Raw genomic sequence first — 15,796 nt, forward strand, 5'->3', positions numbered from 1 at the left:
TAGATGGACTGGAACTTGTGTGCAGAAGGATTATTGTTAAATTCCCTTTGTAGGGAAAACACATACAAGGCATACAGTACATAAAAAATATGAAATATATTTTCAGAATTCACTGTAACTAGAAAAGCATGAACCTTACCTGAGGCTCTGATTGGATTCAACAGAAGCTCCAAGTGATCCTGGCTGCACCGGGATCATATAGCATAGCACATTTACTCTGAACCAACAAAAAACATAAAGTTATAGTATATGAAAGGCGGAGTGGGTATGTGACATGAGAAATATTTCACTAGTTAGAAATGGTTACAATTGTTCTGTCTGTGCCACCCTGTGCAAAATACTCTGGTCAGTGTTATACCAGTCACACTAGGCTTATTTCTACAGTGACATCATGATGTCAGCTGTAATCTCTGTTTTAGACACATGATTTATAAAGTTTCATAGATTTAACTTTCATGGCAAAACTTTTATAACTAGCACTAAACATGAGTTAGCCCTAATTAGCTAGCCATAATTAAACAGATTACTACAGGACAGTAAATATTCAGTTGACTAAATACCGACGATACAGATGTTTATTCTTACTAGAAAAGTAATTCCCCTCTGTTTAGTTCGGTATTTTGATTTTACAGGAGAAGCTGCACAGTGCTTCGGTCCAGTGCTTCAGTACCGTAGTAGCTGCAACTGGAGGCTGAGTTTAGACTGGTCCAAGATGGCCGTGACGTTTCTTGTGCTGGAGTAGTCAGTGTCACGTCTACTCTTTATTTTGTCCATGATTGCGGCGTCTACACTTTTATTACTGGTATGTCTACATTAGCTCCTGCCCGCCGTTGGTGTGCTGTCACTGGTTTACTAATATGACGGGTGATTAAATATACAGTAATACATCAAAATTTGGCCAAATAATACAAATGGTGACGTTTATTATTTGTGATGCTACTGGACACATCTTCAGGTCTTTCAACATCATACACTCTCCTCCAGGCCCCACCTCGTGACCAGATAGCTGCCTAGCTGCTACACATCCAGTCCGGGTGTGATGTGAATGGTGTTTAAAAGACTGGCTTCCAGAGTCTGAGTTCAGCCTGATACTTATATCTACTTCACAACAGGGTTCGTTAATTAAATATTTTCAAGCTACTGGATACAAGCTACTTCACCATCATCACCCCCTCAGTCACAGTGTGGTTTAGGAAATGCACTGTTTAGGACAGGGTAGGCTTTCTAGTGTGTGGGAAAAACAACACACTTCATTCCTGGAATGAGAGTGGCACAAGTAACAAGTTACAAAGCACTTAATCCTCATGGCCTTCTTAGGAAGTCTTCTTTTGAGCCTTAGGACAGGGCAGGCTTTCCAGTGTGTGGTAAAATCTGATAAAATAGTTGAAAAAAATATTGATGAATGACAATTTAATGGCAGGTTTCTGAGGTTTGTAAAAAGTCCTATTCACAGCGAAAAATAGGTGAAAATTGTCTTACAGGTTATTTGATGTTTTGGTCATACAAAATCTACACTCTTACTGATGCATACAAAAACATTGATCTCTAAAACTTTAAATCCATGAACATTTGGTACAGAAGTGTCTAGAAGTGCACAAAGAACAAATAAGGCTTCAGTGATGAGGTATGTGAAAGTTTATTGTCGATGTCAATCTCTTAAATTTTATTTAACCCTTACATACTGTTCATATTCTGTACCTTCATAGTATGGTCTGGGTCAAAATTGACCCGGACCAATAATTCCCTTGTAGCAAGTATTTCCACAAAATGTTCAACTACAAACCTATTCACAATGTTTAAATAGCTTATCCCACTTAAGAAAAATGAATGATTAAACCTCCATAAATGTTTCAAAGAGCAGGGAAAGTGTATGCTTTAAGTTTTACACCACTCGTTTTTGGTGAAAATTATCTATTACACAGTCATGTAATATATGTAAGAAGTAAAAAATATAAAAACTATAATGATTTGAATATATTTTATTGACCCTGAAAATTACATAAACATTCTGGAACTTCATGATATAACCACTGAACACTGTCCTCACTGCTATATCACGAGATTAAGTGCTTATCCTGAACTAGTCTCTGCATTCAAAGCAGAGGTGGAACACTTTCCATGTGTGGATCTTGCACATGTGTTTACAACTCAAAAAATTGGTCTTCACGTCTCTGCATTCCAGAGACTGGAAGCAGCCTCACCTCCTGATCTGTACACTCCAGCCAGTATTAGAAGCCCCCTGTAGGCATGTAGGTCAATTACACCCATGGTCTTCCATTCCTGGCCATAACGATTAACCCCCTCTAAGTTTGTCATTTCAGTGGTGATTTTTTTCAATGTCTGGAGAAAAGGAAGAGCTGAAATGTTGACAAAATGTCATCTGCGTGGGAGATGGTCAGTCTTGAGGGTCCTGGAGTCATTTGAACCAGATTTTCTGCTGCCATCCTGCCTGCAACACGATGTGGAAGTGACGACCAACAGATAGCACTATTTTTTGATATAAATGTCTGCACCTCTTCATCAGAGTCATCTTCATCAGAGGGTTGATGAATTTTCTTCTAGACCCAACCCAAGATTCCCAGATTCTAACTTGTTACTTTCTACATTATTTTATTACATCACAGGTGCAGGTGCAGGTGCAGGTGCACATCTTGTCTGTGTGAAGGCACCGTCTGACCTCTGGATGACTTCTGTTCTCTTCTGTTCCCATATATGATCACTCCCATGTTTTTTGTTAGTATTTCAATATTTTGGTATTCCCCTGCCCCCACAAAGACCAGCAGGTGTCTGTGTCTGTGGGAACCTGGGCAAATGTTCGGGAACACAGACAGTTCTCGTGACTGTGGTGAGGTCCCCTCCCCTTGAACTCTGTCACCTCTTTCACATATAAAATGCACATAAACATGACATGTACATTCTCACAGTATGAAGATTCCATAAAACCACAATTTTCCCTTATTTGACCCACACTGGTAGACCTACAATCCATCTGAATAGATACGGGTCAAATCTGACCCGTAACAGCCTCAGTGTGCAAAAATGTGTAGCACCTATATAAAAGTATAAATTAACAAAATATTTTTATTTGTATGTATTTTCGGTCACAAATTTCAAATTTGACTTGAACTGTATGTAAGAGTTAATAGTGAGAAAACGTCCTTTAAAACAAGTGATCTGATGTCTGAAGCAGCACTGTGTTGTCAGGCCTCTTATCATCACCTATTGGGAAAAGATGAGATACCATATCAGATAATTCAATTGATGTCCTTTTATTTAGAAATAATAGCACCCTCTGGTGGCCATAGTAATTGGAAAGAGGGAGTAACACGGTAGTTGTACAACTAAGCAGGTGGAAGGATGGAAGGGTCAACAAAATATTTTAGCAGAAAACACGCAATATAAAAAAAATGTTTTTTTTTTCTTTCAACCACAAATACTCCATAACCTAAAGCATTTTTCTCTTGCTGTTTTTCCAAACTTGACGAAGGATTTCACCTCAGATCTAGCCAAGTTGTTTTTGTGCCTCGCCAAACCTTGGTCTCATCAAGCTGTTAATACTGGAGAACTAGTTGATAATATTTTGAACAAACAAAACTTGTGTGTGTGTGTGTGTGTGTGTTGCGTGCCACTTACTGTTTAACATTTGTACAGCCTGTTCAGTCTGGTGATGTCGTTCTTGCTCATCTGAGTGGCCTTGCCGAATTCAACGTTGGCGTTGGGGATGGGCACCATGGTGGGTTTATTGTTCCCAGAGAAGGCATACCTGCAATGAATCCGCTCATTTTAAAACGGGGGTGTCAAACATACGGCCCGTGGCACAAGTGTAAAACTTACTTAAAAGACTTTAACAAAGACTTTAATAAAAGTAACTGCTATTTCTTAGGTTATTATGTTACTGGGCCGGCACACTTGAAATCCAATTGGTCTGCATGTGGTACCTGTGGTACTGCATGACAGAGTTGGAATCATAGGGTGTGTCCATGTTCAGTGTGTTCATCTTGTCAAAGGCATAAGCCAAACCTGAGGGGAAAAGAACAACGCAACAAATAAAGTAAAGTGAAAAGACGAACTGATGAACTGTCCTTTGGTCGGTCTAGTCATCAGTGGTCAGGCCAGTAAAGAAGTTAGTTTCACATCAGGATGTAGTTATGAGACTACGCATGGATTTTGTTCTGTTGGTAGTAAAGTATGATGGATGGACAGTTAATATATATTCAATATAGAAATAGTGACATATAAAATGTAAAATAAACAAAAAACTGAAATAGAAGTCAAACCATTGTTCCTGCTGAGAGGCTCGAGGATAAGCATTTACATGTAGGTCTAAATGGTCACATCAGAATGAGTGTAGGTTTATGGTTATATTTCTCCATGAAATGAATTAAATACTAAAGTTGGATTTCGATTTGGGACACAGCTTGTAACATTGTGGGGGCGCAGGTTCTCACCAGACTGGATGTTCTCCCACAGGATGCGGATGTGCTGGTCCCTGTCTGAGCGACACTGCTCGTGGTTGAAGCCGAGGGCGTGGAGCAGCTCGTGCTGGACGGTGCTGTGGTAGACGCAACCCTGGCGGTCCAGAGACAACGTCTGGGAGTTACCACGACGGCCGACGTAGGAGTAACAGCTACAGACACACAATTAAATGAAAACACAATGCTGTTCAGTGCCCTGTTCTTGGCTTTAACCCTTTGTAGGACACACACTGAAATACTTGGAAATTTCAAATTCCAACACATTAGTGTTATTATAACGCATGAGAAGACTTTTGTGACATTTTTCAGATGTTTTCATTTTTATGTAAAAATCAAGGTCAGTGAAGTTACCATATGTGGTTCTTACAAATGGGAATGTGTATGTGTGTCAGGAACGCAAAGGCGGCACTTACTGCTGCTGGGGACACAGAGAGGAGACACAAACATAAGATATCTGGAGGACATGCAGCTTTCACGTGTTTGTCCTCATGCCAATGCTTTTCAGCATTTGTTTTCACTGCGCTGTAAGATGGATGGATAGATGTAGAAAAATAGAAGAGAAGACGTGCTTTTAAGGGGATGTGGACTTGAATATGTTTCAAATGAATTGTAGAAATCAGCCAGTCTCAAATCCAGTCTCATTTTATGTGCACAATGTTAAAAAAAAAAAAGAAAAAAGAAAAGAAAATATTCCCACTACGATATCCAAAATGTTCTACTCAAAGCGTGTAGCATTTATGTGTACTGTATTTGTTGCCCCCTTTTAGCATTTTCAGTTACTGCCTCTTTAGTTTATGGGTGTAGCATAGGTTGACTGACTTCCAGCAGCAGAGCTCAGATTTTAGTCAGGAAGTGAAGCAGGTTTTTAGAACAGTTAGATGTCATTTGCTGACACCTATTTAAAAGCAAGTTCATTAAAATCCACCTCATGGAGCAGCACTGCAGTGTGAACATTTTCGTATGCTGCTGTAATTCAATTAGATCATCTAAACTGTCTAAATGAAAAGCTCTAAGGATGTCTTTGTTACTTACAATAATGTCTGGCAATGACGTAGGGCACGTAGACCTTCCCGTCGTTAGATTTTCCCCACATGCAGCCACGGGAGGTGCATTGATCGGCGTTCCTCTCATTTTCATTGTCGTAAGCGATGTCATCCACGACGATGGGCTCCTCCTCTGTGTGCACTGTTACACACAGAGACTGTCCAGTCAGTCCTCTGACCACATAATATACCAGGTAAAGTGTATGGATGCACGAAAAAGTAATAACATCATAAGCAAAAACACAACAGAAATAATCTGTAGGGTGTCCTAAATTTAATATAGGGCCTGGGACAAGAGTATTTAAAGTTTGAACTAGTTTTCAGTGTGAAAGAGAAACTGCAGTAAAGATGGATGTCTTCAAACAGCTGGCTGGGCCATTAGGCAATATACACAAATACTAAGGGCACCCTGGCCTCCAGGGGGCGCCACAAAATCAGGAAAAAAATGAACCCTCAATATACATTGGGTAGGGCCAGCTGTGAGCATATGAATTTGGGAAGAAGTGCAGTACTTGTTTTTAGCAAGTCATTACTCCTGTACTATCACAACAGTTTCAAAAAGAATCTTAAATCTGTCTCAAAACATCCGAGAGGACGATTTAATGCCGATCACTAATTTAGCCTATGATCTACCAATTCAGGAAGACTAAGATACAGCCCATGTCTAATTATAGACAGGAGAGAAGGAGAAATCATTTACTGTTATTATCACATAAAGATCAAGTGGTTGAGATGCAAGCTGGTTCAGTAGATGACCCCTTTGTTCCATAGAAAAGCCTCATGACACACATCCATGTTTCTCCTGTAAACCTTAGGATTGGGACGTGTCTTACCAACATCCTTGTTGGCCCTCCACAGGAGCTCAGAGACAGGCAGGTCCTAGAACAGGGAGATGGCGTTATGTGTTAGTGAGGACTGACCTGAAAATATTTATGTGGCACAGACTGAAACTGGAAGATGCAACAAACAACGTACCGTCCAGTAATTCTACTAAATGTGTAGATAGATATATTCAATTCAGTTCAATAGAACTTTATTTGTCCCAAAGTCCAGTTCAGTTTGACAGCGATAAGCAGTGCCCATGCTGCCCATAGACAGCAACCAACACTCAAAATTCAAGAATAATAACACAAACCACACTAACACTGCTAGAGATAACATACAGGTGTCCTCCTATGCCTCCCAAGAGGTGCATTAGCAGAAAATGAACAATGATGTAAAAATTAGATCTAGTAGATCTAGTAGTAGTTCTAAGTCTAATAGCAGAGGGGTTAAAAGATCTGGAATAAAGGAAGGCATTTGCAAGCTTTTACAAGCTGCAGCTTTTCTATGTACTGCAAAATGCTTGGCTCTGAAAGGTGTAGTTTGCAGCTAGGATGTGGTTGTGCAATAATAGCTCTAGCTTTCTTAACCACCCTTTTGTCCCAGAGGGAGAACAAGTCTTCCTTTTTTGACTTTTGTTGACTTTCTTTAAAACCTCTGCAAAGACCATGTTATTGTTAAAACGATGTCATAGTTAAAACTGCTGCATATGAACATAATATATGAATTTAACTCTGTACTACAGTAAGTATTCGGTGTTGATGGACCGTCATACTGATTTTCTCTTTATCAGTAAGACCCAGTCAAGAATCATTTTACTATCTCATGGGCTGTTGGAGGTGTAGGACTTACCGGACCATTAAAATAAATGGCTATCGGTTACTTTTCAGTAACGGGTTAACTTATTCGAATAACACGGGGTTTCACCAGCTTATAATCATCGGGGATGAATTCAATTCTTACTAGATGCAGGTATATGTGATGTGAAGGTTGGCCAGTGTGGTCCCATCGGCCAAACAGGCCACTGATCTGGCACCGACTGTATACTATGGTACGGTTTATTCCCAGCCACTTAGTGTCACCGTGCTTATCCTGTGAGAAGACATTTTCCACTGAAGTAAAAAAACAAAAAAACAACTGATTGTAGGATTCAAAATGAGGAACCTTTCACTTCAGGTTGTAACCTCTACGTAAAAATCAACAAATAGCTATAAGTACATTTTTAAGTCTTTAAACAATACATTAATCATTCAGTCATAGGTATTTTTCCAAGGTTCACTGACACAGATGTGGTCTAATCCAACAGACCAGCTAGCGGAGGTCAAACTGATGAGAAAGTTCATTCTGCTTGTGATAGAACAGTGTCAGAACACACAGTGTATCACAATTTTTTGTCTATGGGTACCTGCCCACCAAGTCAGGGGGCCTATATTCACCCTGTACACTCATGATGCCTACAAAGGGCAATTAGCATCAGGAGGACACGGTGAAAGGAACAAGGTAAAATGACTCAGTGACAGTCACATTTGCACCAAATGCTGTGTTCTGCAAAAGCCAGTCAAAAGGTCATCATTGTTCATTGCATTTTTCTCTGAACAGCATTTCCATTAGTTGACTTAAGTCAGTGACTTGAAAAGGGCTTTATACAAAATACTTCCTCCACTTTCAGCAATTTCAGCTGAAATGGTGAAAGAGTTTGTAAGAGCCTAAATGTAATTTGAGTTAATAGGTTTAATGGTGATTTATGTTTATGTTGATAAAAAAGAGCTATTTACACTATTTACAGATTAAAATATTGACAGTTTGTATTTAATTAGGTGATATTTAGGAGTACATTGTGGCTGTCTAGTCATTTTGCATATTTCGTGGACTTTGTTTTTACGTAAGGATCTGTTACTTGGGGAGTAATTCGGTCAGGCAAGCATGAAGTGGAGCCACACAGTTTTTTGACCTCTCTACCTCCTTTTGTCTCTCTCTTTTTTATTTTCTTATCTTGGACTAATGTTTGTACCACTGTTTCATTTTTGAAGTGAACAGTTGAACCGAATCAAGAGGATCTGCAGAGTTTTTATCATCACTGGTGTGGATTACAACAAAAGTGTCAAGCTAAGGCTTCATTAATTAGGAACCTATATAGTTTTACATAGTTCTCCCACACAAGTACATACTGGCACTACCACACCCTAACCTTGACTATCTAAACATTAACAAGCCTTAAAGGCACAATGACTCGGTGGACATTTTTAATATTGAATGAGGTATATGGAGCAACGGAGTCATACCAGGGCACAAGTATAAATGATTTCAAAGACTTGCTTTGTTATTTTTTGAGCCCCATCTCATGTCCACAACCCAGCTCAGCTGCCAAGTTCACACTGAGAATGCACTGAGCTGCACAAAGCTTTTCAGGAATAGTACGAGTGATATCATGAAGGTTCAGTGGTATTAACACAGGATCAGGTTCATGTTTGGTCTTCTGAGTGAAACAGAAATATTTACAACTGAGGTCAGCAGCACATGAACACAAAAGAACAGCAGCAAGGTTTAGACAATTAAAGTAAACTTGTGCAGAAAATCTTCAGCAATCTTGGGATATTTTCATCATTTAAAACATAATTATCTGCTTCAATAAAGTCTACACTGATTAAAACTCACTCAAATCTAATGAATTCTGGCTTTCTGAAGACAGAAACCAGCTGATTCCAGCCTCTATTTTGCTGCATGTTGAGACTTCCCGACATCCCTGAGCAAGAAAACATCATCAATCACAAACAGTGGCTGAAATGTTGGCAAATGACAGAGGACATGTCCACTGCAGACAGGGACACAGTGTCATCCTGACTGACACCAAACCATCAATAGTGATAGATGGACTGGAACTAGTGTGCAGAAGGATTATTGTTCCATTCCCTTTGTAGGGAAAACACATACAAGGCATACAGTACATAAAAACAGTACATTGACACCAAACCATCAGACGGTGAAAGATGGACTGGAATAATCTTACAGAGGCAATAATATCCTTTAGCCCTTTGACATTTTTTATTTGAGATTCAACATGACCATACGTTTTTCTCACATCATGGAGGGAATGAAGTTGAGCAAACTTGGGTGTGGTTTAAACAAAATAAGATGACACAGCGTGAGTTGCGCCTCACTGTGGTGAAAACAAAATACTGCACTCCATTGAAACAGCAGTACAATCACATATCACATAACAACTGAGTACACTCTATAACAGATGTCTCTTAACAGGGGTAATCTAACTAATTATTATTTCCGTCTTTATAACGCCCTTAGGGTTACTGAAAATTAAATGGGGCGCGTTACCTTTAACTAACTGAATGTGGTGTAGTTTACTGAAACATACAAGAACCAGAACCAGATTCAAAGCAGTAGCTGCTTGTTTATTCAATCCTTTAGTACAGAATGATTTTTACACATCACATTTTTATTGCAAATTCATTGTTTTCTTGTGACGCTTTGTTCGTTCAGACCTCTTTCAGCAGAAGGCCGTAAGGACGGATGGCCTGCTGCACCTCCTCCCGCTCTTCTTCCCCCGATATGTGGGCTTGGATGGGAATCAGCCAGTACTTGTCATTGTTGTGCTTCTGCCTGTACTCAGCGTTGATCCGATTCTGCAGAATCACATGGTAACTCTTGCCCGTCTTTTGGGATGTGAAAATCTTTGCATAGTATATGGCCTCAGAGATGTATGGGGTGGAATAAATCCCTCTGCCATAAGCCTGACCTGGGCCTGGCTGTTGAATACAAGTAAGAATGAGATTAATTTTCTGTGGACTAATATTAATATTACACTTACACAATAACACTTAAATTATACCTCTCTGTATAAAGTACAGTCATTTTAACAAACTAAAAACACATGTTTATGTACAGAACAGGAAACACATCACAGTCCCTCCCTTTTATTCACTGCATCTGTGAGCGGCTGCAGCCATTCTGCTGCAGTTGCCAATTCCCCGCACAAATAAATAAATAAATAAAAATGTAGACCAGGCACCTGATACAAATTATACAAATTTACTGACGGGCATCACAGAGATCATGCAGGATCCATACCAAAAACCACCCCTGCCTTTAGCTGCTTGTTAACTGATTTGAAACTGACCGTGGGTGCCTGTCTCTCTGTGTCAACCCTGTGATAGACTGGAGACCTGCCCAGGGTGTATCCTACCCTGTGTCTGACAACAGATGAATAGATAGATAAAAAGTAATGGTAATGGTAAAGACCCTCTGACAGGGGATCAATTTTCCTTTCAAACTTCCTGTTTAAATCCAAATGTGTAAAATGGGGCAGTTCAGGTACTGTCAGCTGATGATGACTTGGTTATCATGTTTCTTGGAAGATACACTGCTTGCTAATCTTTAACCACGCTCTTGGGATGAGATAGTGAAGGTGTTGTGTGTCACTAATTGTACCAGTCCAGATAGCAATATATCTATATATAATAATATATTTGTTTCAGACATCCCCATGATGTAGGCATTTATAAAGAGTTCAAAAGAGTGGATAGGGTGAAGTTGATCAATTCTGCTAAAAGAATGGATGTATGATCAAACCTGGTAATATCCTGCGATGATTCCTTCAGCACCCTGCTTTGAGGTCCCATGGTAGGAAACAGGCCACTCACCTGGCGTCGACTGTGTAGTACGGTACTGGCTTCCCAGCCACCTATTATCATCATACTTATTCAGGACCTGTGAGTAGACATTTTCCTCTGAAGTCAAAAAAATGGATTTTAGGCTGCAAAAGGCTCTAAATAACAATCAACAACAAACAAACAAAAAGCTATAGGTACATTTTAAAGCCTTTAAACAACATATTGATTATTCAATTAATTTTATATATATTTATACAGTACCTTCAGACCGAAACGGTACCAACCACTCGGGCGTTCATACACCTCTCCTCCTCTGTAGTATGTCTCTGTGTCACTCAGCCCACTGAAATCATAATCAAAGGGCGGGTCAAAGAATTCATTTTCATCAATGACGAGATCCCTTCCTGTCGGAACTCTGCTGTAGTGCAGTTGACTGGAGTCAGCTGGCGGTTCGCCACTTTGCAGGACACTTCTTAAGGACCTGAAGCTGGTGTTTGACACCGAGCTGTGACATAAGAAAATAAGAGTCAATAGTGATCTCATCATGATGTCTCCACCAACAGAATTCTGCAAGCCAACTCTCATAAATGTCTCTTCTGCATACAAATAATAATTACCAGGTTTCCTCTCCCTCCAAGATTGTAGGGATGAAGTGTTGAATGTCCAGCAGCTGCTGCTGCTGTCCTGCTCCTCTGCGAAAAACACCTCCAAAAGACACATCGCTTGAACCTTGTTTCTGGACAGATGTTACACTGGCATTGCACAGTGCGCCCAAAGCCTCGAGTGCAAGATCTCTGTCCATCGTCTTGATGTTCAGCTACACTGTTAATAAAGAAAGGTCTGAGGTCTCTAATACTCACGCCCTCGCAGTGAGTGATACTCGTTCCTGATATGAGGAACTAAACCTTATATACTGTGTGTCTGACTCAATCAACAAGTAATGACCGTTAGGGTTACCTCCCTACTAGTGTAGTGTTACACAACTTACAAGTCTAGAACAGTAAAACGGACGCCTGTTGAGAAAAAAAAAAAAAAAAACAACAACAACAAAAAAAACAGATACCTATTGAGAAATACAGATACTGAAATCGATGTCAGCAGAAGTGGTTCTCAGTAAAATTGGACCAGTTGCTTGGGTGGACTCCATACAGACTGGTTGGCTACAACTGAGACAAAATAAAATAATAACAACAATAATAATAATAAAAAGAAAAAGGAATGATGAATAGAAATAAGAATAAAATATAACTAAGGAGAGGACAGTACGTGTTCTAAAACAGAAGAATTGGATGAAGATGCCAAAGTACATGAGACAAAGATGAGAAAAATGTAAAACAATTGTAGAAATGGAGAGAAAAACATGGATTTTTAGGAAAGTTAAGTGTGCCAGAAGGTACTAAACCAGGACAGACAGAAAAGAAATGTGTAAGATCTAGAAATAAAAAAAAAGAGGTGAAAAGAAACACCTGCATTAATAAACAAAGGATGAAGACACCGAAGAATAGAATAAAAGTAGTAATAGGGAGGAGAATAGGAGGTGAGGATTTAGGGGCCCGATCTGATCCTGTCTTATCTAAGTTATTCACCTGTAACCTGTGGATTATGTTCAAATGTACTCAGAAATTTCAGAAGAACTTCTCACCACCCGAGACACTTCAAATGAGTATCTTGTAGTTTTAAAATGAACAGGTACAATATGGGATTTATTGTCAGTTCTTAACCCATTTACACCAAAATCCATTTCCCATTCAGATGAAACTGAAATACTGAAACATATAACAGTTGTGGCAGACTACGGTAAAATACTTAGGATGCGATCTGTCATGGTTAGGAAAACATCTGTATGTATCTCAGAAACCTGTTATCTTACAGCCCCCCAGCCTCGCACTAAAGGACACAAAATGTCATTCTCAGGCTTGACACATTTCTGCAGAAGCTGAGTTTTAGCAAGTTCCCCACTTTGTTGTAGGCATGAAGTTGCAGAGAGGGTTGGAAAAGTCACTAAATCAAGGTCCATTTCAGACATATAGTCTACATTTTCTGTTAAGACATTGCATAAATACTGAATACCTGCTAATGACTGAACAACAATACCCTTGGCTGTAGCCAAGTTCAACATTTCCCTGAGCCAGGGACATTTTCCAAAGAAGAAGAAATCATGAAGGAGAAAGAAACAAAATATGTCAATTAGATTTAGATCCAAATGATAATAATGAAGTCAAAGCTGAAAAAGACCATGTAAGAAACTGGAAAGAACTTGAAGATATTACCCCAGTATCATCAAGACTAACACCATTTGAAATTATGTATGGCAGACCATACCAAATTACTCAGCTAAAACCATTCAAGAGACCAGAAGAAGAAAGAGAACAAACATTAGCTGACAACTTCAGTTAATTCTGTTAATATTAAAACAGAATATTATAATATTATTATAATTCAGTTAATACTCCCCCAAGGCCTGAGAATCCAGACACTAAGCTAAGCCTGGAGACTGGGTGCTGATCAAAGTCATGAAGAGGAAGACATGGTCCAGTCCAAGGTGGGAAGGGCCATTCTGAGTCCTTAACTTAACTGCTTTAAAAATCACTCAAAGGACTGTGAGGATTCACATGTAAAGGTTTTCTGAGGGAACAGACCGAACTGATGACTCTGAGACACACTGATCAGCCAGATGGTGGGGGAAGTCTGTGCTACAAAGGGAGTTCACTTAGATAGAGAACCCAGAGTCTCAAACCCAGCGAAGGTTAAACTATTACACATGATATTCTCTCTTATCCTCTTCACTAAATAGTAGGAGGAAGTTCCCACAGATGGCATGGAGACATCCAACCTACAGCTCCTTTGTTATGTCTAGTTATATTCTGATGAGGCTGACAGCCTGTCTCTCTAACAAAGTTGTCTCCATTCTAGGACAGGATCTACTGTATTAAAGTGAACGCAGCGTCACTTTTGTCAGACGACTGTGTACTTGTTGTAGTGCATGTACCGGCACCTTGCTGCAAGTAAAACTTTGAAAAGAGACTCCAGTGTCATTTTTGATGAAAAGTCATTTCTTTTTCTTTGCCCTCAATGTTGATCTTAGAAGCAGGAAAACTGGTCAAGTGAAGAAATCTGAAGCTGCAGGTCTTGTGAGGTATTTTGCGAAGACTCACTGTAGAGTGAAGCGAAGGTTGGCCAGTGTGGTCCCATCGGCCAAACAGGCCACTGATCTGGCACCGACTGTGTACTATGGTACGGTTTATTCCCAGCCACTTAGTGTCACCGTACTTATCCTGTGAGAAAACATTTTCCTCTGAAGTAAAAAAAAAAAAAAACAACTGATTGTAGGATTCAAAATGAGGAACCTTTTACTTCAGTTTGTAACCTCTACGTAAAAATCAACAAATAGCTATAAGTACATTTTAAAGTCTTTAAACAATACATTAATGATTCAGTCATGGGTATTTTTCCAAGGTTCACTGACACAGATGTGGTCCAATCCAACAGACCAGCTAGCGGAGGTCAAACTGATGAGAAAGTTCATTCTGTTTGTGATAGAACAGTGTCAGAACACACAGTGTATCACAATTTGTTGTCTATGGGTACCTGCCCACCAAGTCAGGGGGCCTATATTCACCCCGTACACTCATGATGCCTACAAAGGGCAGATGAGCATCAGGACGGGACCATGGTGGAAAGGAGCAAGGTAAAATGACTCAGTGACAGTCAACATTTGCACCAGAGCTGCTGTTCTGGCAAAAGCCAGTCAAAAGGTCATCATTGCTTCATTGCATTTTTCTTCTGAACACATTGTCCTTATGTTGACTTTAAGTCAGTGACTTGAAAAGGGCTTTATACAAAATACTTCCTCCACTTTCAGCAATTTCAGCTGAAATGGTGAAAGAGTTTGTAAGAGCCTAAATGTAATTTGAGTTAATAGGTTTAATGGTGATTTATGTTTATGCTGATAAAAAAAGAGCTATTTACACTATTTACAGATTAAAATATTGACAGTTTGTATTTATTTAGGTGATATTTAGGAGTACATTGTGGCTGTCTAGTCGTTTTGCATATTTCGTGGACTTTGTTTTTACGTAAGGATCTGTGTGGGTGGGGTTACTTGGGGAGTAATTCGGCCAGGCAAGCATGAAGTGGAGCCACACAGTTTTTTGACCTCTCTACCACCTTTTGTCTCTCTCTTTTTTATTTTCTTATCTTGGACTAATGTTTGTACCGTTGTTTCATTTTTGAAGTGAACAGTTGAACCGTATCAAGAGGATCTGTGGAGTTTTTATTATCACTGGTGTGGATTACAACGAGAGTGTCAAGCTAAGGCTTCATTAATTAGGAACCTATATAGTTTTTAATAGTTCTCCCACACCAGTACATACTGGCACTACCACACCCTAACCTTGACTATCTAAACATTAACAAGCCTTAAGGCACAATGACTCGGTGGACATTTTTAATATTGAATGAGGTATATGGAGCAACGGAGTCATACCAGGGCACAAGTATAAATGATTTCAAAGACTTGCTTTGTTATTTTTTGAGCCCCATCTCATGTCCACAACCCAGCTCAGCTGCCAAGTTCACACTGAGAATGCACTGAGCTGCACAAAGCTTTTCAGGAATAGTACGAGTGATATCATGAAGGTTCAGTGGTATTAACACAGGATCAGGTTCATGTTTGGTCTTCTGAGTGAAACAGAAATATTTACAACTTAGCTCAGCAGCACATGAACACAAAAGGGCACGGGTAGTGACGTTAAAATCATCCATTCAGACATTTAGAACGGCAGCAAGATTTAGACAGTTAAAGTAAACTGTCAGTCAGGACCATTTACTT

The 15,796-nt window shown here is 39.6% G+C and overlaps 2 protein-coding genes across 2 annotated transcripts; both read right to left on the reverse strand.

The window, feature by feature from the left end:
• Positions 1–3,104: 3,104 nt before the first annotated feature.
• On the reverse strand, positions 3,105–7,789 carry LOC125014644 (high choriolytic enzyme 1-like). Its single transcript, XM_047595893.1, has 8 exons — positions 7,754–7,789; positions 6,352–6,397; positions 5,508–5,660; positions 4,827–4,893; positions 4,449–4,630; positions 3,939–4,020; positions 3,634–3,763; positions 3,105–3,219 (listed from the first exon to the last, which is right to left on the reverse strand). The coding sequence occupies exons 1-7, from the start codon at positions 7,787–7,789 to the stop codon at positions 3,637–3,639; spliced, it is 693 nt and encodes a 230-aa protein (XP_047451849.1). The 3' UTR covers positions 3,105–3,219; positions 3,634–3,636.
• A 1,569-nt stretch (positions 7,790–9,358) lies between these two features.
• Positions 9,359–11,952, reverse strand: LOC125015381. The gene is made up of 4 exons (XM_047597198.1): positions 11,583–11,952; positions 11,227–11,470; positions 10,925–11,062; positions 9,359–10,101 (listed from the first exon to the last, which is right to left on the reverse strand). Exons 1-4 carry the CDS (start codon positions 11,765–11,767, stop codon positions 9,832–9,834), a joined length of 837 nt encoding a protein of 278 aa, XP_047453154.1. The 5' UTR covers positions 11,768–11,952; the 3' UTR covers positions 9,359–9,831.
• Between the last annotated feature and the right edge of the window lie 3,844 nt (positions 11,953–15,796).

The sequence above is a fragment of the Mugil cephalus genome, chromosome 10 (assembly GCF_022458985.1).
Source record: "Mugil cephalus isolate CIBA_MC_2020 chromosome 10, CIBA_Mcephalus_1.1, whole genome shotgun sequence".
In the NCBI taxonomy this organism is placed as follows: Eukaryota; Metazoa; Chordata; class Actinopteri; order Mugiliformes; family Mugilidae; genus Mugil; species Mugil cephalus.